The 25049-nt window shown below is 34.4% G+C and overlaps 1 protein-coding gene across 8 annotated transcripts in view; it reads right to left on the bottom strand.

Moving 5' to 3' along the window:
• Positions 1–25049, bottom strand: part of LOC126774939 (transient receptor potential cation channel trpm) — a 269678-nt gene that overhangs the window by 6824 nt on the left and 237805 nt on the right. For 4 of the 8 annotated variants that reach the window (XM_050496600.1, XM_050496602.1, XM_050496604.1 and 1 more), the window contains 15 exons: positions 23446–23646; positions 21159–21316; positions 19917–20107; positions 19461–19606; positions 18728–18946; positions 17974–18195; positions 16977–17210; positions 16366–16488; positions 13640–13831; positions 11557–11643; positions 10065–10248; positions 6127–6244; positions 4736–4878; positions 1278–1434; positions 557–730 (listed from right to left, as the gene is read on the bottom strand). In XM_050496600.1, the coding sequence (XP_050352557.1) occupies positions 557–730; positions 1278–1434; positions 4736–4878; positions 6127–6244; positions 10065–10248; positions 11557–11643; positions 13640–13831; positions 16366–16488; positions 16977–17210; positions 17974–18195; positions 18728–18946; positions 19461–19606; positions 19917–20107; positions 21159–21316; positions 23446–23646 (2549 nt within the window). The remainder of the gene's footprint in view (positions 1–556; positions 731–1277; positions 1435–4735; positions 4879–6126; positions 6245–10064; positions 10249–11556; positions 11644–13639; positions 13832–16365; positions 16489–16976; positions 17211–17973; positions 18196–18727; positions 18947–19460; positions 19607–19916; positions 20108–21158; positions 21317–23445; positions 23647–25049) is intronic. The other 4 variants (XM_050496601.1, XM_050496605.1, XM_050496606.1 and 1 more) reach the window with 4 other exon arrangements.

Here is a 25049-nt window from a genome sequence, read left to right as displayed (position 1 = left end):
AAGAAAGAAATTATTTAATAGCAAAATATAGTTTTAGATATGATATTAATATTTGGAACTAAATACATGAGTCGAATATTAATATGACAGACGTGTGACCAACGAAAAAAAAACCTTAATAAATTATGACAACATTAGCAATATTTTAAAGCCTTAAATTCTAAATCACATTACAGTTAAGTAAAATATCAGTTAGAAGTTGCAAGTCTAATGAGTCGAATAGGTAAGGAATACTAGAAGGCATTAAGGTTGTTTCTTTATTGAAATTTCTTTGACAGCATTCAGAGTAAAATTTTAAGGTCGCTTCACGTTACGCATCGTTGCTTCCATCTTGCATCAAAACAGAAGATCTATGTATATGTGACTATGAAAGACACTGCAAATTATTAGGGTTGGTCTTCGTGATTGGATAACTAATCTAATCCGCGCATGCGCCATGTCACATAAATTGCCAAACGAATTTCTAAAGGAACTGTAGCCCCTTTTAATTATAATAAGTTAAACAAGTATCTATTATTGAACTTTTTGGATGATTTTTATCAAGTTTCGTACTTACCGACGTTGAATCAAATTTTCCATGATGATATAATCGTCTTCTTCCGCTCCTCTTAGGTGTTCCTTTTCCATAAAAAGTGCAAACTCTGGGTTGGACATTTCGCTTGCGTGCCGTCGACGAATCGATGGTGACGCAGCGCGACCCGGTGATAGGAGACGAGTTGTGATAGGTGTCCTGAGAGGATTAATATACATTTTAGAAATATTGATATTTCTTTAAGCGTTTTCGTTATTTTTATTCATCACTGCCATTCTTTAAGAACTCACTCGTGAGATATGGCAACCGACTTACGTTGATACGCTATTTTGATCCGTATTTCCTTTAAATGTTATAATTATTATAATCAATAGCATGTCACGTTCTGGCGTTTCACGATCATGTTCTGAGGCGATTTAATTTAAGTTTGTTCTTACGTCGAATAAGGTCGAATGATGCACTTATGTATATATTAGTTTCTCCAAATAACCAACAGCATATTTAAAGTGATGGCAAAGTAAAACGGTTTGCATTGTAATTCGTTGATGGATTTCGACATTTCATCTTTTCCATTATATTATTAACTAATTTCAGTTTAGAAGTTAGAATAGTTAATTTGCCTACTAGATAAGTTCCAAAGGATATTTAAAATGGACTATTACGAATGGATGGATATTACGTAAATTAGTCACCAGTTGAGCCACCGAAGAATTTACAACCTTATACTATTTAATTGTAATTTTACCTTGGTGTGTGAGGAGGGGAAAACAATCCATAAACAGTCTCCAGCTCATCAGTGATGCTGGTATACTCGTGCATGGCTAGTAGTAACGATCTCGGTGCGCCGCCTACGCGTGTTCTGCCGGACGGGATGCCGGTCGCGCCGCCAGTGGCTTCCCAACCTGATTGGCGACCTCATACTATAGTTTTATACAGAATAAAACAACTAACCCGACTACGTTCGGGTATAATCTTGAAAACAAATCCAAACATTTACAATCAGCACGTCATCCGTACATCAAATGTAGAGAGTATTGAAATACACGAATGTTGAAATGCAATTGTTGGTTTAATTATGAAGTCGCTAATTATATAGTCTTACAGGTATAGGATATATATACTACAGTACAGTAACAGCCTGTAAATGTCCCACTGCTGGACTCAAGGCCTCCTCTCCTCTCTTTGAGGAGAAGGTTTGGGGCTTATTCCACCACGCTGCTCCAATGCGGGTTGGTGGAATGCACATGTGGCAGAATTTCAATGAATTTAGACACATGCAGGTTTCCTCGCGATGTTTTCCTTCACCGTAAAGCACGAGATGAATTATAATCACAAATTAAGCACATGAAAATTCGGTGGTCCTTGCCCGGGTTTGAACCCACGATCATCGATTAAGATTCATGCGTTAGTACATATATAGTAAGTTACACCTAATACACACTTACATACTACATAGGATTATTGTTAATGAATGCATTTGATTCGTCTCATTCATAATCCAATTGATTAATATTTATTATGTAATACATGTATTTTTAATAGTTGTACGTTGCATATTTTTCCAAATTAGCACATGATAAAATACTTTATTCAAACATTCTTACAAGCCTCTGAATAATTATTTAACAAGATTAATTAAAATTTAATGTTATCATTTGTACGGAGTGTAGATTCTACAGAGCAGAACCGGCGACAAACTTGTCGTTACTCTTATCCGACAAGTTAATTGCGTAGGTAACACAAAAGAGCAAGGCTTTTCTCGAAATCAAATGTAAAATAACTTCCCCTTTCAGCTAAGGGAACGTTTCCGCTATCCTTGTATTAGGTGATAATAAAATTACTCGATAGTGACTTTATAGAATATTACATATTACCAGTACTCGAAGTCGAAACCTCTTCTTCGCCGGATTGCAAGTTAATGTAAGCAAATAAAAATCGCATACGTTCTGCACCACACACCTGGCCCCGTGTATAGGTAGCATAATTAAGATTTTTCTAGCATGAATACTATACTTTAGCACTATCGTCGTAATCACTTTGAATAATAATTAAAGTAACATTCTAGAAGTGTGCGTTTCTCTTGGTCATATTTGTTCAATGTTAAAAAAGGGTTAAATAAAAAAAAAAATTGTTTAAAGGTTTGTTTGTTTAAGGTTAGAATGTTGACATAAAAATACTCATCAGGCATTATATATCATATACACATATATATATATATATATATATATATATATATATATATATATTATATACACATATAGACCTGTTTTAATAATTATATTTATACCTTTTCTAATAATTCTCAGCTTTATTTGTAACATATGTAGTTTTCGCCCGCATTTTAGCGGAAAGGGGGAATAGGAACCCTATGTCCTTTTCAATACGTCTGACAACGTGTATGCAAAATTTCATGATGATCGATTAAGTGGTTAACACGTAAAAGCGTAACACTAACAAACTCACTTTCGTATTTATTTAAGATTTTATTTACAATTATTATAATTATTAATGCCTTTAACATGTACGATATTATTACGTTCGATAAGCTATATTATAATAATTATATTTATAATGTCCTCCAGACTGATTACGGCCACGGCGGCCAATTTCAAGAGATTAGCTAACGACGCAGGAGTTAGTGCACAAGTGTGTGCGCAAACACAGGTGTACTCTCTATTCCCTAACCCTCATAATCCGATGGGACGGCTATCCGACACGACAGGAAAGAGTTCAGGCACAGGACCAACGGCTTTACATGCTTTCCGAGGCACGGGAATGTACACATTTCCAGACTCCGGGCTGCACCTGAGATTTTTCTGACAGAAAACGCAATAACTTTTTATTAGCCCGACCTGGGAATTGAAGCCAGGACCGAAGACATGAGTCTGCGGCCTTACGTCAAGCCACTAGACCAACGAGGCAGTCTAATTTTATTATCTTTGATTAAAAAGGTATATTAAAATTGATTGTGTTATAGATTCGCAGTAACTATAAATTAAACAATCGTTTAAATTTTATGGTTCTAAATAACTGTCGTCGATAGCGATTCTTTCTTCGCTATAAATTATCTCGTTACGATATCCAATCGATTTTTTTCTTTCGATAATAAATATAAAAACTCGCCATATAGAGAAAGTGAAAATTATGAAAGAAAAATTTTCGTGAAGTAAAAGTTTAACACTTAAGGCCGTATATCATTTGATACTTCTCGCGAGTGCAAGAATTATAAGCGCTATTTAGCGGGTGATTACTTGTACAATACTGTCTTCTTCTTTCCAATATCAAATTAATAATAACAGAAAGAGATAAATCGGTGTTTAAATACACAGTCTCAGCACTGTTTGTAATGTAAGTCCGATAATGTTTCAAGTTAGTTTTATTTATTAATTTGTTACTGTTAATTACAGCTATATAAATGAAAATATCAACAACCGAATTTGATACACATTTCAGTTTGTTACATAATGATAGACTTCTAACACTGTATTCGTGTTAATTGGTTTATAATTTAATATAATTATAGTATGTAATTAATACACTGAGGCTTATATTCAAAATCATTAACCAACACACGTTATACAAATAAACAGACTATTTTACGCACGTGCTGTCAATTGAGTAGAACCGTAGTTAGTACGTCTTAATTTCGTATTTTTGGGCTACTTATCATAAATAATATTATTGTATTATAATTATGGCCAGCGTCTTTGTTGCGTTTAACACTAATGATAACCTTTAAAAACGTGTATTGTTAATATAATCATTTACATTGTAAGCGATTGCTACTTTCTATTGATCTTCTACGTTTGAGGTTGATTCAGTTTTTACACTGTAAAATAAACCTCGAGCGTGACAAATATGGACATGGCAGTGACAAATATTTTGTACCACATTTGACATTTGAAATTAGTTCATATGCCAATTGCAATGGCGGTCAATTCTAATACTTACGCTTGATTTACGCTATTGGATATTCAATATATTCTATACTCCGGAATATAAGTGTCGACTGACATGGTGATCAGCTAAATGAGGTCAATAATAAATTCAAGGTATAGAATCCATAATAAAATAATTATTAGAATTTTAAAATTAGATTCCATAGTGGATTTTAGTTATGTTTTCCAAGTTTGTTTATGTGATTGTGAATTAATTTCTTATTACTATTTCACACATTTAATAAGATGGTATGAGTAAGCATACCTGACACCGAGTTCTGAAGCGAGCTCGCATCGACAGCAGAATTATCGGGTTCCGAATGCGTCTGACTGTGCTGCCTGCGCGGCGCCAGGTGCTGAGCGGAGTGGTGTCCGCCCATACCACAGTCATTACCGCCTTCCGAACGCCTGCAGAATTTAAAATAGACTTCAATATCGCAAAATTCAATTATATTTGTAATAAAATGTGTACCGTGTTGATAAAAGTGTGCTGAAATTGTTAAATGCTTTTGGTAAAACTGTTTTCGTAAGTTAATTTTTTTCGCGTATGTTGTATGAAGCTTTTTAGTTGTCAGTGTGAAAAATAATTTCGTGTTAAAATTATACCATGTGCATACTTACCAGAGAGAGTATTAAAATACGATGTTTATTTAAATATAGGTATATATAATATTCTTTTGGTTACGCTTACCTTGATAATAGAGCTACTATAAAAACTCGATAACTTTTTGTAAACAATAAAAAATTTAACAATTTAGTTTCAGTCTAAGAGAATGTTTTAGATTTTTAAAGAAGATTTTTTTAGATAATTTAGATAGAAATAGTGTAATAATAAAGAACTATTTTATAAAAATAGCATTCAATAAATTTTATTCAAATAACTATTTAAATTCAGGAGAAATTTTACATTTATTTAATTTTTAATTTATAAGTACATACGATATTTACTGTATCTATTAAGTCAAATACTAATTGAAATGTGTTAACAAATTCCATATATAATATTTGTGTGTGTGAGTGATCACAAACAAAAAGTGCAAATGTTGATGTAAATATATTTTATCAAACTATCGAGCGTGTATTTAATCTACATATTTACACATACATATTTTGCTTAATAACTATAAAACAAAAGTGCTACATCTAGCTACATTGTTATCGAAAGCTAAGCCATTCGTCAAATGACTATTTGACTTACTGTTTCCACAATCGTCTCCTAACAGATGCAAGAAAGTAACAAAAAATAAAATTAAAACAATCATGGCGATGATTAATTTAGTTATCGCTGAACAACGCGGTGTTGCCAATTCTGTGAGCGACGAACTATTGAATCGTTTCGAACTATCAACTAAACGTGATATAAATAAAAAGTCTAACATGCTATGGTTTTAAAACTATACGAATGATTCTAATACTTATAAAGCTTCGTATTGTATATCTTAGGACCTTGTACAACTAAAAATGTCTGTCAACTCTCACGCAATATTCAATGCTGAAGATGTTAGTGACTTGCTTGCTTGCTTTATTGCTTGGGTAATCCGAATTAACTTGTTGAAAATAATCCTGATTGTCGATTCAAATTTATAATACCAATGATTGTATTAAGATGATTTTTGCATTATCTACGGCTCTGTGGTATATTGATAGTCAGCTTACCGCCTCGTGTTGGCTGTTCGTCTCGTACCCGCTGAGGTCGTTCGAGGACGCAGACTCTGTATTTCGGACGGCACTTCACGCATTTCCGGCAAGAACGCGTCGTCAACCGTCGATGACGCTTTATAAAAAAATGTTGAAATTTGATCTTAAGAAAATATACCGTTATCTAAAAAACATTAATAATATATATGCAGGTGGTATATAACATTTAAATTTTTACATACGATTTACTTACACTTATTTATGATTTTTTTATTTACTTTATTTTGAGGCCATATCCAAATTATTTATGACAATATAAGTTTTTTATTGTTTTAATCTTACATTAACATTTCAAAAAATATTTTTGTACGAGTTAAACTATGTCTTAGTTAATAACTCTAAGGTTAAACCCATATTTTAAAATTACTCACACAATCTTACTCATAGAGCTAGAGAAAACTAAAACATAAAATTGCCACAGACTTCTACCATTTAAGTAAAACCTATATCACCCAAATAATTCAACCATTTTTATTTATTATCATTTCGTTCGTAGGAGGTACTCGCCCATTTTCGTGTCAAGCAATCAGACATCAGAGTAGGATTTCCGATTATATGTACGCAATGCACGCAAAAGTTAATTTTTATCTTATGATTCTAAAATAATTTTATTTTAGCATCTATATCAGATAATAATCGGCGAAAAGGAGTTCCTGTTTTTTTTTTGTACATATTACATTCTCTCATCATCATCATCATATCAGCCGTAAGAAGTCCACTGCTGGACAAAGGCCTCCCCCAAGGATTTCCACGTTGGCCGATCTTGCGCTGCCCGCATCCAACGGCTTCCCGCGACTCGTTCTAAGTCGTCGGTCCACCTTGTAGGGGGCCTGCCCACGCTGCGTCTTCCGGTTCATGGTCGCCACTCGAGAACCTTTCTGCCCCAGCGGTCGTCGGTTCTGCGAGCAATGTGCCCCGCCCACTGCCACTTCAATTTAGCAATTCTTCGGGCTATGTCGGTTACTTTGGTTCGCCTGCGGATTTCATCATTTCTGATTCGATCTCGCAGAGAAACTCCGAGCATAGCCCTCTCCATTGCCCTTTGAGTGACCTTGAGCCTTCTTATGAGACCCATTGTGAGCGACCACGTCTCTGATCCATAAGTCATCACTGGCAACACACTGACTTAAGACACTGCGATATTTGGGATGAGAAGATATCGTGTAGCTTCCCGAACGCTGCCCAGCCGAGTTGAATTCGACGATTGACCTCTTTCTCGAAGTTTGACCTATCTAGTTGGATGGTCTGACCTAGGTAGACATAGTTGTCTACAACTTCGAGTGCAGAATTTCCAACCTTGACTTGAGTGGGTGCAACATGGATGTTCGACATGATTTTCGTCTTGTCCATGTTCATTTTTAGACCCACTTGTTGGGAAACCCAGCTGACGTCATCGAGCATAGTGCCGAGGTCTTCCAAGGTCTCAGCCATAATTACAATTTCATCGGCAAATTGAAGATGAGTAATGTACTCGCCGTTGATATTGATGCCAAGTCCGTTCCAGTCCAGAAGCTTGAAAACATCTTCCAATGCAGCGGTAAACAGTTTCGGAGATATCACGTTTCCCTGTCTTACACCTCTCTGCAGTTGGATAGGTTTTGAGTTCTGATCCTGGAGTCGGATCGACATGGTGGCGTTCTCGTACAAGGACTTTAACACCCTGATATACCGATAATCAATTTGGCACCTTTGAAGAGAATTCAGCACGGCCCAGGTTTCGATCGAATCAAAGGCTTTCTCATAGTCCACAAACGCTAAGCAAAGTGGCTGGTTATACTCCTCAGTCTTCTGTATAAGTTGCCGCAGCGTATGTATGTGGTCTATGGTGCTAAAGCCTTTCCGGAATCCGGCTTGTTCGGGTGGCTGGAAGTCGTCAAGCCTTTGCTCGAGACGATTCATAATGACTCTCGAAAACAACTTGTAAACATGGCTCAGCAATGAGATGGGCCTGTAATTCTTCAGAAGGGTTTTATCACCCTTCTTAAAGAAAAGTACCACCACACTTCTGTGCCATGCCTTTGGCGTTTGACCTTCGGCTATGACCCGCCTTCAGAGGCTCGGCTGTAATACCATCATCACCAGGTGCCTTGTTGTTTTTGAGTTGTTCGAGAGCCATTCTAATCTCGAAAAGACTGACGTCCTGAAAATCTTCAGTGTAGTGACGGGTTAGTCTTGCTCTGGGATCTGCAGCATGACTACTGACAGGTGATTGAGCTGTCGTGTACAGCTGACCGTAGAACTTCTCAACCTCTTCCAACAGCTCAGATCTTGAGAACTATTCTGCCATCCTCAGTTTTTAGCCTTGTCAGTTGACTCTGACCAACAGACAGATCTCTGGCGAACACTTTAGAGCCTTTGTTCCGCTCGATGGCCTCTTTAATGCGCATTGTATTAAATTGGTGAGTGTCGCGAGTTAGAGACTTTGAAATCTATCTGTTGATCAGCCGATAGCTGGCAGCATCAGGTGGGGACGTCAGAATCATTTTCCGTCTTTCCTCCATAAGCCGTAGGGTAGAGGCAGAGATCTTTTTGGTTCCTTTTGTACGGCTGGTCTTGAAGGTCTTAGCCCCAGCCGTACGGACAGTTTCCACAAACCTGTCGTTGTTTGTATCCACTTCCTCGCAGTCTGCTAGGCAATCGAATCGGTTTTGGAGTTCGAGCTGAAAGGCTTCGGGATTTCGGATTTGAAGAGGTGATGGTCGGAGCGTAGACTTCATCAGTCGGGACCTCTGGAGTTTAACATTGATATTTAATGAACCTCTTACGAGTCTGTGATCGCTCCCAGTTTTGACTGCATTGATCACGGAGACGTCATTAAATATTTGTCTTCTCGTCGACAAGATGAAGTCTATCTCATTCTTGGTTTTCCCATCAGGGCTCACCCAGGTCCATTTACGTTGACCTGGCTTCTTGAAAAAGGAGTTCATCATAAAGAGTCCCTCCTTCTCCATAAAGTCGGCCAACATCTGGCCCCGAGGGTTGCGGTCTCCAATTCCATGTGGAATTGGAGACCGCACCCACCTTTAACTCATCACCGAATCGTTTGCCCAGCTTCGCGTTAAAGTCCTCCATTACAACAGTTAAATGAGTCTTATTGGTATATATGGCTTTAGATAAATCCTCATACATGACCTCAATCTCATCGTCGGAGTGTGTCGAAGTCGGCGCGTATACCTGTATGACCTTCAAAGAATACCGCTTGGTGATTCTGAGTATAAGGTACGCCACCCTAGTCGACACGCTCTCGATTTTCACAACGTTGTTAACGAGGGACTTGTGGACTATGAACCCGGCACCACCTTGAGACAGTTGATCGCCCTCTCAGAAATAGAGAAGGTTACCGGATATCAGGATCATCGTATCCTCCCCCTGTCTTCGGACTTCGGATAATCCGACGATATCCCAGTGTAACCTGCTCAGTTCTTCCTCCAGTTCGATGATCTTTTCGTCGGTCCGCAGTGTACGCGTGTTATATGTTGCCAGGGCCAGAGGTCGTCGGTGTTGGTAACACGAAATCTGCCGGGGATTCTTAGCACTCTCTGCCCCGCCGTTACCACAGCTGTTACCAAGGCTAAGAATAGCAGGGCTGCCGGGGACTAGGGGCCGTGGTTTAGTTGCGCGAATCATTGAGGGGATATGCCATAATCGCTCGCTTGGCAGACGGGTTGGCGATCGTAGTAAGTTAGTCATAGTAATCAGAGAGACAATGCTGCTCGTTCCCTGGTGTATATTCCCTCGGGTCGACTTCTACGCCCCCCACGGGATGAGATGGGGTGGTAGATTCGTCACCGTCACCACACGGCACATTACATTCTCTCAAGGCTTTTTAATTTTTTCTTTCTATAAATTGCCTTTACCCAAAGTTGTATTTATCAAATGTATGCCTTCATCATTACCTTTCTTCTCTTCACTCGGTTCAGTTCTATTGCTTTCAGAAGATCTTTGACGCGCTGGTGTAGCCGGTGCAGTTGGCCTGATGACTGTTACATCTGGACCCGCAACGCTTCCCGCTGATGATGAAGAAGAACCTACTTCTGCTTCCTTTTCTACGACTTCCGGACCAGACTGAGGAAGCTCGTCCTAAATTAATGGTGTGATTATTCATATATTTGATATAAATATTTTTAAAAAGAAAGGAAATGCTCATTCAAAAGGAAGGTTGCAAAAAAATTGTGAAACTTATAAGTAGAAACAGAACGGAAGTTGCGTTGTAAGTCAATCATCCGTAAAAACATGATAATAGTTCTGCCTTAAAATAGTTAAAGATTTGTTTGTGCAAGGTGTAATGACAAGCATACAGATAATGGATTCATGCAACGGCTACGTGTATGAAGTGAAATATTTTTTATTAGATATGAGTAAAGTAACAGCCACTGCCGACCTACTCTCACTCGAGGAGAAGGTTTCGGAGCTGTTCGAATGCGGTGGGTATACATGTGACAGGATTTATTCCGACACATGCAGGTTTCCTCACGTAGTTTTCCTTCACCGCCAAGTGTTAAGTAATTATAAATGAATTTTATTTACATGAAAATATAGTGCTTGCCGGGATTTGAATGCGCACGTCCTCTGGACCGATTTCGGGGTCGGCGGCCAATCTCAAGAGAGATTAGTCAACTGCGCAGGACATATTATAGTGCACGAGTGTGTGCGCAAACACAGGTGCACTCTCTATTTCTAGCTCTCATAATCCGATGGGACGGCCATCCGACGACCGGAAAGAGTTGAGGAGCAGGACCAACGGCTTTACGTGCTTTCCGAGGCACGGGAGTGTATACACTTTCCACGTTCAAAGATACACATGTGACATTGGGCTATCTCCCATTCTAGAAGATATAAGTGTCAAGACATGTGAGGTATATGTGATTAATATTGGGTACAATATCAACAAACGCGTACCGAGTAAGAAACAATATGCATTTATTTTGATGTAAAAGTAAACATGAGGAGTTATAGAAAAAAAGCAAAAAATGTGTTCATTAAGTGAAAGATGAAACAAAAGTCCAAAAACAATACAAACTGGCGCCGTCTCACGCGACACGAACATATTCATTTCATTTGTAGCCGATTTAACAATAACAAAATTACATTACGGCCAGAGGGCCTCGTAATTTTAGTTGAACACGTTTTACTTCCCAACGTTTATTTATTTATGAAATAATATATTTAAAGTATTTGATAAAGCTTAAGTATGATTCATGAATTATTTATGTCTATCTCAGTCAAAGTATTACTGTTATTTTAAATAACGGAATAATTTTCTCGTACTTCAAAAAGGTTCGGAATATCTAAATTGATTCCCAATTAACGTCCGTTGAATACGAAACACTTCATGTTATAGATAATTGGGTAGTAAAACGCGAAATGGGATCGGATAGATGTGCTTACTTCGGAGGGCTGCGAGGCGTGCTCGTCCTCCTCTTGCACGGGGCGCACCGCGAAGCGCGCCGCCCCCGTGTCGCTGTCCGACAGCACCTGCCGTCTCACCACGTTAACGGCACATCCAGTGCGTAATTTGTGACCCGTGTTCGGAGATATTAGATTTGTATATTTTGTAGCAATTAAAAAAGCCAAAGTTAAATATACTAGATATTTAAATTAAATACTTTTATTTTTTATTTAAAGTGCTCACAGTTTGGAGTGTTATGATGTCTACGGTTTACGATCTTATTTCGTTCAAAAGACATGGAAATAATTATAGTATAACATGCGTAATATATATCATAAAAGTAAAGAGTTTGACTAACATTAAAAGGATTGTATTAAAAAAAAAGACTTGTTTTTTTTTTGGTATTTAAATAGAACGAGATATTTTGTAAGACGACGTAGAAACAAAGCATTATTCATCTCCTGGCAGACGCAGACATAATCTGGACATTTACATTTTAATCAAGACGCTATAGAATATTTCTAGCTTATTAAAATATTAGAGAATTTTTCGTACAAAAATAAATTCTTGTTCTCATTAGGTCTGATTAAAATTATCATAATGAGGTTTTTATAAAAATGGGCGTATGCGCATAAAGCCATTTTTTATTTTTTTTTATAAAATAGTATATTTAGGTATACTCGGTGGCTTTGTGCAAGTCCATCTAGTTACTACCCAATCATCATATCCCTTTTTTGAAGAGAAGGGGTGAAGCTTATTCCACCGTGCTGCTCCAGTGCGGGGTGGTGCAATACACATGTGGCAGAATTTCAGTGAAATTAGACACATGCTGGTTTCCTCACGATGTTTTCCTTCACCGTAGAGCACGAGATGAATTATAATCACAAATTAAGCACATGAAAATTCAGAGGTGCTTGCCCGGGTTTGAACTCATGATCATCGGTTAAGATTCACGCGTTCTTACCACTGGGCCATCTCGGTCGGCTACAAAGAACATAGCATCTCAATTCTCAAGGTTGGTGGCGCATTTGCGATGTAAGGGGTAGTTAATATTTCTTACAGCGTCTTTGGCTGCAGTGACAAATCCTGTCTCACAGTCTATTTTCAATAAAAAAGTATAAACTCAGCTCCGTTATCTTATTTCTTTGATATAATTGTGACAATATTCTATTTTCAAAAAGGAGCTTATTTTTTTAAAATACTATTTACGTCTTTATCGTTTATTCAATTATTATAGCAATCACACACATTATTTTGTATACCCATATCTGTTACGTAATGAAATCACCATTTTTTATTTGAAAAATATATGTACGTAAAAAAGACATAACATTAATCTTAGATTAGATAAAATTCTCTCCGAAAATCAGATCACAAATAACGCAAAAGCACACGGATTTTTGCAAAAAAATATTAACAAAATGCGTAACAAAAAAAAAATTGTTAATTTTTTTCCATTCAACACTTAACGTGAGGAAATAAGGTCGAATTTGCAACAAACATATAACACTGATAATGTTAAAAATGAAACATGCTTATACAGCAAACAAAAATATGTAACTTTAGTTATTTGTAACAACATCGAAACGAAGTGACCACAATACTTAATACATACATATAATTAATAATATTGATTATGAACTTTATAACTTTAACGGCAAAATAAATCAGTTTTTACTGGTCGTACAGCTTTGTGCAAGCTCGTCTGGGTAGGTACCACCCACTCATCAGATATTCTACCGCAAAACAGCAGTACTTGGTATTGTTGTGTTTCGGTTTGAAGGGTGAGTGAGCCAATGTAATTACAGGCACAAGGGACATAACATCTTAGTTCCCAAGGTTGGTGGCGAATTGGTGATGGAAGCGATGGTTAACATTTCTTACAATGCCAATGTCTATGGGCGTTTGGTGACCACTTACCATCAAGTGGCCCATATGCTCATCCGCCTTCCTATTCTATAAAAAAAAAACTTTCTATCATTAAAATGAGTTGTTATTATTCAAGAACTCCTGATTCTATTATATTTTTATTGTGTTCTGAATTTAAAAATAACTGATACAGACAACAAAAGATTCACTCACCTCAGATCTGTCACTGGCTGTTCTGAGCCGTGCTGCTCCAGTTTGGAAGGTCGGTGGTGGTGGTCCCAATGTGTCAGTCGATCCTCGATTAACTAGAGACGGATGCGTGGCCATGAACCGATGTATCACAGCCAAGTGGTTCATAGTCTGTTCCGCTACGTCTTCCAACTTGCGTAATCTAAATTCTACGCTCTGAAATTTACATATTTGTGAATTTGATGCATTGTTCGATAGTCATATTCATATATACTAATATTATAAATGCGAATTTAACGCTGTCAAGTATAAAGACTGCCTGTTTGTCTGTTACGATATCACAGCTAAATTATACAACCGATTTTGATGAAATTTGGTATGAATAAAGCTTGAGCCCCAAGTAAAGACATAAGCTAATATTTTAAACTTAATACCCCCCCTCACCGCTCTATGACACGGGCGAAGCCACAGGAAAAAACTAGTTATAAAATATTCATTACGAAATAAATTAGAAATCAATAAATTTTATGAAGTTACTTATTGTAGGGCCAAACAGCAACACTTAGTATTGCTGTTTTCCGGTTGAGTGAGAGAGTCGGTGTAACCGCAGGCACGAGGGACATTACATCTTAGTTACCAAGGGAAGCGCCGTATTGACGATGTAAGGGATGATTCATATTCCGTATAGTGCTACTGTCTATGGATAGTAACAAGTTACCATCAGGAGAACAATTTGTCCGCCTATCTTTTTAAATAAAAGTAATTGCATAGTATGAATGTCGATAAAAAATGTTATACCAAAATATAAATTAAATTAATATGTAATTTCTATGCGATCACTTTTTCTGCTTTATTTTTTATTTAATTTCAATGTCACAATTTTACAAATGACCTATGTGTCTGTTAAGGTACTTAGTTTGCATTCACTAAGCCCAATTAATGTTCGCAAATATTTATTTATACAATAACAATATATATTATGTAAATTTTCAAAAATACATAACAATATTTGCTTGAAACGAAACGAAACGAAAAAATTAAACGTTCATTTCGTTAAAGTGACATCATTACATTTCCAGAAAAAAAAACATTTACGTCAGAAATTTCAAAGAAACTTTTAAAAGCATAAACAAAACTGATTCGTTAAAAAGGTTAATATGAATAAAACAATATGAAATCTCGAACATCTGGCGTGGAGAAGGGTCGACAGATGTACCTGTTGACAGGCGAGGTATGAGGAGAGAGGGGGTAAAAGGACCGAGTTATGGGACACGATTTATACTCCGATTGACTCCGAGATTGATTTTTAAGCAAAATGTATACCTTACTCAAATCGAACGAGTAAAGATAAACAAAGTCAATAAAGTTGATCAATATCTAAGTAATAACTGTCCGTGTTATATTCCGTTTAATTATTCTATACGATATAAACAATCAGTTCTAGATTAATATATTATTATTTACAAGTATTTTGTAAAATTAATTCTAACTGAATAAACTTTTGATTGAGCTAATAATTTGTTTTACTCTAACAGAAGTTATAAGCTATAATCGTTTTTTTTTAATAATTAAAAATCTTTTAAATTAAAAAGTTAAAATTGTAAAAAAATATTACATTAAAAACTTTTTGAACGTACATATTGTAATTTCTAAAACCGGAATTGAAATTATGATTGGTCAATTGCTTACGGTTGTTTATTATGATTTTATTTTTTATATCTTCAGCCTGATTACTAAAGTCGGGTTAATATATTTGAAACTTACTGGTGGTAGGGCTTTGTGCAAGCTCGTCTGGGTAGGTACCACCCACTCATCAGATATTCTACCGCAAAACAGCAATACTTGATATTGTTGTGTTCCGGTTTGAAGGGTGAGTGAGCCAGTGTAATTACAGGCACAAGGGACATAAAATCTTAGTTCCCAAGGTTGGTGGCGCATTGGCTATAAGCGATGGTTGACATTTCTTAGAATGCCAATGTCTAAGGGCGTTTGGTGACCACTTACCATCAGGTTGCCCATATGCTTGTCCACCTTCCTATTCTATAAAAAAAAAAAAAAGAAACGAAGTTCCTCATCGCGCGTTACACTTCAGACGCTGGCCGAAAGAAAGCTAGGCCTAGGATATAAGTGTAAGTTCATCATGGCATTTCTGATACATTATATGGGTTTGTGTGCCCACAAGCTTATGTTTGAGCAATATTGTCCTGCACGTACTGTGTTATAGATGTGCGGTCGCGTCATTACGTGTTTATTTACGTAAATTGCAATTACTTTCGTTTAATTACTCTCAAATGTCGATTTGGACTGATTGATCTGATCGTAAGTGGTCACAGCCACACGTAGACGTTGGCACTGTGAAAAATATTATGCATTCCTTACATCACCAAAGCGCTACCAACCTCATCCTTCAAACCGAAAAACAAAAACAGTGTGTAGTGCTGTTTTGTAGAATGAACCATAGTTAGCACCTATACAGTCAGGCTCGGAAAAAGCTCTTGGACCAATTTAATACTTCAATCAAATACATAACACATAGCGAAATGAACTTTTTTTAACGTTTGTTATACGACACCTTTTTTTTTTTTTTTTTTTTTTTTTTTTTTTTTTTTTTTTTTTTTTTTTTTTTTTTTTTTTTTTTTTTTTTTTTTCTTCAGCCTTTTGCCGTCCACTGCTGGACGAAAGCCTCCCCCATAGAACGCCAACCATCCCGATTATATACCTCTTATATATTTTCATATTATTTGTATTACCTGTATAGACTGTATTTGGCAGTTAGCTTTTTGGTTAAAGTCTTCCATTTTAGTCGTGATATGTTCCACCCTATCCGTCGTGTTTCTGACTCTTTCTTCTATTGAATTCGATAACTTTACTTCCTGAAATGTTATTTATATAGTAAAAGAGATTCTTAAATGTAAAAAAAACTAAATATAAACTAAAATTTTATGGTAATATTTTAAGATATTATATATTTACTTATATATTTTACATATAAAACAGTTAACACAACGATGAATACAAATAAACGTATACACATAAACTTAAATGTCGCTAAATTTATTATTTATTCTCTTATAAAAAATCTCCTTAGGGAAAGGTGCGATGAAAACCACGCATGTCCTCCGGACATATCTGTGTGCAAATTTGAAAAAAAGTTATTTCTTTTTGATATATATAGATATTCCAATGAATATATCATACATTTTTAAATATATTAACAAATTCAATTAAATAATTAATTTGTTAAAAAATAAATAACGAGTTATCTTACTTATGTACGAATGGACAAAACCACAGCTCATATAAAAAGCAATTTTTTTTAAATACAAAATGTTTTTTTTTTTAAATATATATAAAAACAAACCTGTTCCCTAAAATATCCCTCGACACATTCTTCCTCGAAATCATATAGCCGTTCCATATCTTCCTTCTCCAAGAACAGTTTCAGACCATTATCATACTGGAATCTCTTGTGGGATACATTCCTGGTCACCCACTTACATGTTGCGTAAATATGGCAGAATATTATTAATGGTGGGGGTAAAACTGGTTTCTGTTCATATTCCATGACCACGGTGAATCTTTGGAACATCCACACCTAGTAATCAATGTATTGGTTAAAGGTGGTATATGACAATAATAATAATGAAAAAAATTTAACGCCTATTTTTACTTTTATATTTTATATTTGAAAAGTATGTAAATATTGTTTTTACTGTACCAATTTTGATAGTGCTATAATTTTCGTAATTTATGTATTTTTTATGCAACGATTTAAGTATACAATCTTTACGAATTAAATTTATTAAATCGATTCATCATACTTCAGTTGATTTTCAACTTAAGACATACAGTTAAATATAATATTATTATTTCGTATATAATAATATTATTATATATAATATTCTTGCTTGATCATTTTTTTATTGTAAAGAGAACAGAGATGTACACAAATGCGTAAGAAAGTTAATACTATATATTGCTTATAAAAAGTGTTAAAATAATAAAAATAGTATCAACACATCGAAAGCAAACATCATTGAGCGGAAAGCACTAACTAAATTTAGTACAATATGCTTTAATGGTCGAATCTGTCACGTTTTATGGTTTCAGGAACAATAGCTTTGAGGTCTAGCAAACGTATTACAATTTGCATATAAATTGGAATAATTTTAGTCGTATTTATACATTATACATGCATATGTTTCAGAATGATCAATACATAGTTCCCATAATTAAATGCATTAATTATATTTACACATTATTATACAATAATAATTAAATTAAGAATGAAAATATTGAAAATTTTGAAACAATTCCGTAAAAATACAACGAAACAAAATAAAAAGCAAAACAAAAACCTGATGCGAGACTTCATTGACTTCGTTAAAGATATTGTTAAAGACGGCGATAAGGAGGTTTATAAGGAGAATGTTCGCGACGAGGAGGTAGATGGTCATCGCGATGGGTGTAATCCAGCGGCCGGTCACGCACTTTTGGTCGCCGATCCCGAAACCACATTCGGGTGCGATGTCAGGCGCGAACACCTCGCCGTACAACATGAAGTACGGTTGGAAGAATATCTACAAATAACGTGACGGGTGAACTAAACGTAAAAATAACAAAACGCTCAGAACAGAAAGTTAAAAAAATGGCGAAAACAAAATTATAATAGACGTGTTGAAACAGTAATTATAAATAAAATAATGTATGAAGCTAAATTTAAAGGATAAAGAATGACAAATAATTATCTAAATAACAATTAAATATACCGTACTACCGCCATACTACATAAAGTTGACTAAAAAAACTACCCCAAACCACCAACGTAATCAAATCTCGCAACAGGTAACTAAAACATCGATAAATCATATACCTAGCGGGTCATATAGTGATTATCTGACTTCTTGTCATATTTAATTTACATGTATAACATTTGTAAAGATTTTTAAATACGATCAAAAACAAATGAAGTAAATAATAACCTAGCAAAAGATGAGATAAAGTAATTACCAATCTATATTAAACGTAAGCACAATACGACCCGCTATAAATAAATCAATTTGCAAAATAAAAATACTACGAGACAACGACTAGGATTCAAGATTCGTGAACCTGATGGGATACTCCGTTCACTTCGATGAATATATTATTAAAAACGGCTATTAAAAGGTTCACTAATAATATGTTAGCGATGAGCAAGTATATGCTCATCACAACTGGAGGCACCCAGTGGCCGACTCGGCACTCTTCGAGCCCTGGGAGCCCGCAAGGTGGTGCCATCTGCTCGGCGAATACTTCACCGTACAGCATAAAGTACGGTTGGAAGAAAACCTGGAATTGTTAGTATTGATGGAGATTGGTAGAGTTTTATTCTAGACCTGTGATGGTGAATGTTAGGTAAATAAATGCTAATTTAAATATTATAAATGACCAAATTCTCAGATAAAATCAAATTCGGAGCCCGCGGTTTCATTTCATCTGCAGCTGAAGTTGAAGGTGAGATTTGTGTTCAAATAACAAAACCTTATCGATATTTTATACTAAGTCTTTTAACAGAAGATAAAAACTGATGATTTTAACAAGACTTATTTAGAATATTTTATACATAAAATCTTTCGCAAAAGTCAAATGTACAATTACATAAAGCAATTAGCTAAAAATGCAAATTAATGCTAATTTGATTGCACTTTAAAATGTTTCTGAGCTGAATGCAAAATATTAATTACCATTAATTTCAAAAGAATTTATAACGACCTTATCAAGAGAGAGAGGTATATTTTTTAAATATAAGGGTAAGTAAAATTTCTTAATCGATGAGTTAAATTAATTATCCGAAGCAACTTACCCCTCTTATTAGATACCAACTTGCTTCCTTGTCTGGATACAATATTGCCTGTCTCGCCACCCCGAACGACATCAGCACAACCAGCAACAGCACCACAAAGTATATCATATTTTTTACCATTTTACCCATCATTGTGACTAGGGGACCTGGTGACGGACAAAATTGTTCAATGCGATTCTTAGCTTATTTTTTTTGTGCCAATAGGGCACAGATTATTTCTTCAATGTCATACAGGGAAGATTGATAGGGTGCGGTCGAGATTACAAAAAAAAATCATGTCTACTATATATAATTTACGTATCATGGTAAAACTATGAAACTAAACTAAATGTAAATTTTAGTTTTTAGCATAAAATAACTCACAATTATTATTACATTTAAAATTTAAATGCAGATTTGGCAAGCTCTCAAAAAAAATTTTAGGTTATGCAAAATAATTTAACATAATCAACTTACCTAAATATTTATTAACGCCCAATATGTTGAGTATTCGTAGATACCAGTAAATGATATCAACGCAGTATATGACGCGTCCGACGTCCATCGAGCTGGTGCGCAGGCGCAGCGTGAGCCCCACCAGGAAGAATATAATGAATCCTGCGTCGTAAGTATTCCACATGTTCCATGCCCACACGCTGAACTTATGTCTGTGTAGGAAAGTGATTAACTAAATAGCTTAGCAGATAGTGAATTGTCACAATCGCTTGTAGGATGCGAATATGCGCCTAGTCTACAATGTAAATACAGCTTAAATTATTATAATTTTTTTATCGCATAGGTAGGACGAGCATATGCGCCACCTAATGGTAAGTGATCACGAACGCCCATAGACATTGTAAGAAATGTATGTAGTGAATTGTAAGAAATGTTAACCATCGGTTACATCGACAATGCGTCACCAACCTTGGGAACTAAGATGTTATGTCCCTTGTGCGTGTAATTACACTGGCTTACTCACTCTTCAAATCGGAACACAACAATACCAAGTACTGCTGTTTTGCGGTGGGTGGTTATGAGTGGGTGGTACCTACCCAGACGAGCTTGCACAAAGCTCTACCAGCAGTATAATTCCGGTGAGATAAAATGTTGCTGATGTTCATTGAAATCTAAATGTTATTCTCAATATGAAAAAAAGACAAACGTATATAATATATCTGTATATATAATATAAATAATTTTATAGATAAATATTCGAAGCAAATACGCGGTCTTCATCCAATTCCAATATTATTCCAGTATCGTATCATTGTTATTAGTTAAACGTACAGACCAAGTAAACGTAGTGAAGCTTTGGAACAAGCTTTTTTTCATGGAATAGGTAAAAGGACGAGCAAATGGGCCACCTGATTTTAAGTGCTCACCACCACCCATAGACCTTGGCATTGTAAGCCCAATACGCCACCAACCTTAGGAACTGATATGCCGCTTGTACCTGTAGTTACACTGGCTCAATCACCCATCGAACCGGAACAGATACAGTATCGACAACTTATAGGATAGAATATCTGATGAGTTGTCGATACCTACCCAGACGTACACAAAGCCGGGTAGGGTAAAACGTAAATAAAAATGTATTAAAAACTATTATAATACGAGTTATATATATATATATATATATATATATATATATATATATATATATATATATATATATATATATATATATATAATAGTTAAGTATTAGAACGATCGTCTTACCTAATAGCAACAGGTTCGGACGTAATAATTTCCCTAATCTTCTCACATAAAAACGTAAGTATATAACATATGGAGTATATCTCCGGCCAAGATGGCGTCGGGTCCATCTTGACTAATACTGTATAAGTGAACATCAGTAGGAACAATATGTAGGCGATCTGAAAAAGAATTAAAAGTATATTATATAGTATACTAAACAAGGTTTTTTTAAAGCTTTAAAGGAAATAGCGCCACCGTCTAGGTTACGCACGGACGTAGATTTAAAAAAAAATTAAGCGATCAAAAAGTAGGACGTTTCATTATGTTTGTATATATCTGCTTAAAGAATGTAACATGTTATGTACCTGCAGTTTACTAGCTTTTAGAATTTATTCTAAATTCTATTTAAAATATATACAGAAGTTCGTTGTTGATACGTTCGTTCGTACATGAGTACGATATAATTTTTATTTAATATTTTGACTGCCTCGTTGGGGTCCCAGCGGATCATGAGAGTTAGGGAATAGAGAGTGCACCTGTTTTTGCGCACACACTTGTGCACTATAATATCTCCTACGTAGTTGGCTAATCTCTCTTGAGATTTGCCGCCGTGGCCGAAATCGGTCTGGAGGACATTATTATTATTATAATTTTTATTTAGTTATTAGAAATTAAATATGGCACGGACGCAAGTATCTTTGCAGAAACTGAATTATATTTTTTAAAAATAATACGTTAATATATATAATTGCTATAAATTTTCATTTATCAACCGATCTCGATGATAATTATTTTGAGTTGAGTTCAGTATTGTTGAGTTGAGTCCGTATAGCTTCAAAATGGTGTCATCAGACTTTCATTGCCATTGGAATTTATTTTTTATTTTCAAAGCTTAAATTCTGGCAAGTTTTTGAATTCGGAAAATTTAATTTAGATAAAAAAATATGGAAAAAAATGTAAAAATTGGCAGTACATTTTACGCTTAAATAGCGTAGATACACGCCAAAAAATTAAAAAAAAATAAATTATTCAATTCATTCCAATTCATTAAACTCAGATGAAAGTAATATTAACTATTGAAATATTGCTTGAAATATACAGTAATAATAAAATTGTATTTCTAAAACTTACATTTAGATGATTATTATTATCATTTCTGACAATAAACGATGTCAGACGCCGCCATATATGACAGATTATAAACAACTTTAAATAATGAAGGATAAAATGCTGAAATGTTTATTTGATTATTCAAATAATAATTATAAGTGAAGTATATTTTTTACTGTCAATAGGTTATCAATTTACCAAAATAATACCTGATAATAAGATCGACCTTTCTTCAGCAATTATCCGAAATAAAAGCAACTTTAATTTGAAATTATCTCTTAAACTACGGACACGTGCGCAATTAAGCGACTTTGAAGTATATTTTAGGCTATTCATGTAATTCGCGCGGAATGATTAAACCAAGCACACATAACGTTGCGAATAAGAATAGAATATATGTAATAGGCGCTTTAGTTTTTTTATTAAATAATTTTTTTTATTTACAGTACAAGTAATAAATTTTATTACTTGTTAATTTTAATATTTTTAAAATTTTGAGATCTTTATAAATCTAATTTAAAAAAAATGTAATCACATATCGTTAATTCGAAGAAAGTAGTTCAGTCCTGTTTTAATAAAAGCGCGGGAAAACTATTTTTTATCTTAATCACAAAGCAATACCAATTACGTTCTGAAACCGATTATATTTTTTTAAATCGGATACAATATGTAATTATTTAATGTGTTAAAATACATTAATAACAATTTCTAACACAATGTTTTAATTAAAATTTACTTAAAAAATACTTATTATATAACGTACGTAGCTCTTGTTTTACGGTATCACCGCAGTTCCTGCCCTAATTGTTATCGTTCAGTAATTGACTATGCCATTGAACTGCGTTTGTTAGTTGAATAATAACTAATTCATTTATCATTTACTGCGTCATAATATTGCATAATACAAATGAAAAGTAATTTATACGACCGTGACTTCGTTTTCGTAGATATTTTTTTTAAGATATAATTATGCGAATGATCAAATGGGCCGCCTGATGTTAAGTGGTCACCACCGTCCGTGTGTTACGAGATGTTCACTGATATATATATATATGAAATAAAATTTATTGATATGAATATGAAATAAAATTTATTAACATTTTTAATATACATATTTAAATTTTTCATTTAGTATTACCGAAAAGTAATTGTCTATTGTATGCTGCTATAATACAAATATATGTAGGTATGTACTCACCGAATCCGCCCAAAACTTGGTAATCGGCGCCGTAAAGAATTCATATATCTTCTTCCTCAGTCTCAAAGGTCTCATCCTCTTGTCCTCCGGCACGTGGTACTCCGGCAAGTCTCTGTATGTTGGGTCCCAACCAATTTTACCGACTTTCCCGTTTTGATCGACCCGGGTTTCGCATTCGGCCCCTGAGCCAATCAACGCCTGCTTGAGTTTAGAGAAAACGTGTAAAAGTTACCGCGGCGTTTCCAATAGAACAAGTTTAAGAGAAGAATTCAGGTGTGTGTTATTAAGAAGAAATGTGAAATGAAATTTAAGGACATAGAATAAGAAGCAAACATTTAAAACAATAATACTGTTAATTAGAAACGAAATTTTGGAAACATTATTAAACTGAAACTATACTCAAATTCAATTTTCTTTTAGTTTAGTTTTATTAATACATTTGAATCTAATTTCGTTTCTAACTAAAATAACAAGCGTATAATGCAAATACATTTACGAATATTATAATATGATTCATTTGAAGCCGAAATTATATCAAATTATAGATAATTTCAACTACAATTTGTGTCTCATTAAATTATTATATAACGTAATTAAAAATACAAAATAAATAGGGAATATATAAAAAGCTAAAGCGAAATATGACATACTCGTAAAATAAAAATAAATACAATTATAAATGTAAAAAATTATTAAATTTATGCATTTGTTAAACGTTAATTTAATAGAGTATTAGTAAAAATGCATAATTTTAGGTATAATTTAATTGAAATACAAAGAGGTTACTATATAATAAATAAAAAAGTGTTCCTAAAAGTACCATAGTTATATAATACAATGGTAAAAAGTATTTAGTTTTCATAAAATAATTAATAGTTATTACAACCATTCAAGCATAAAATAATTCACTTTATATATATACGTGAACATCGAAAATAGTAATTTATTGATTTTTTGGTATTTCCTATTAAATAAAATTTCCCTTCTAATATCATGTAACCACGTACACAAAAGATTTGTTGAAAATCGTGCAAAAAACGACCTAATATTTTTAATCACTATTTACTTTAATAATATATTGTAATATGTTTGTCGTTTATTTTGAGTGCTAAAAATTATCCGAATTACGATTTGATTTCTAGAATTATTTAAAATATTATCATTTAATGAAGTATGTACATTACTCAACAGTACAATACACTATTGACAGATGAGTTATATTTTGACGGCTTAGCTTCATTCACTTTTTTGTTTGGTTTCATCATTAAATAAAGGCAGCTAACGCATGTAAATTTTTTACGTGACAAACCTGCCTTTTAGCTGTCTTATATTCTAAAGATTAATATTTTTAAGGCGAAAGGAAATAAAAAATGCTTTATTAATGAAATAGAAAATGAATAAGAATATATCTTAGTAATAATCTAGCTCTAGAAGCTTTACATTTGATTATATACTGTAACATGGCGAAAAGTGCTTTATGAGTCTTTTTAATAAAAAATATTTTGATTTTTTCGCGACAGCAAAATTGATATAAAACTGTTCTCCCATTTTTAGGTTTTCATATATTCCACGAGGAAACCAAACCCTAATTTAGTCTCATGTCT

This window comes from Nymphalis io, chromosome 17 (assembly GCF_905147045.1).
Source record: "Nymphalis io chromosome 17, ilAglIoxx1.1, whole genome shotgun sequence".
NCBI lineage: Eukaryota > Metazoa > Arthropoda > Insecta > Lepidoptera > Nymphalidae > Nymphalis > Nymphalis io.
Note: the sequence above shows the minus strand (reverse complement) of the source record. Positions and strands in the feature narration are given on the sequence as shown.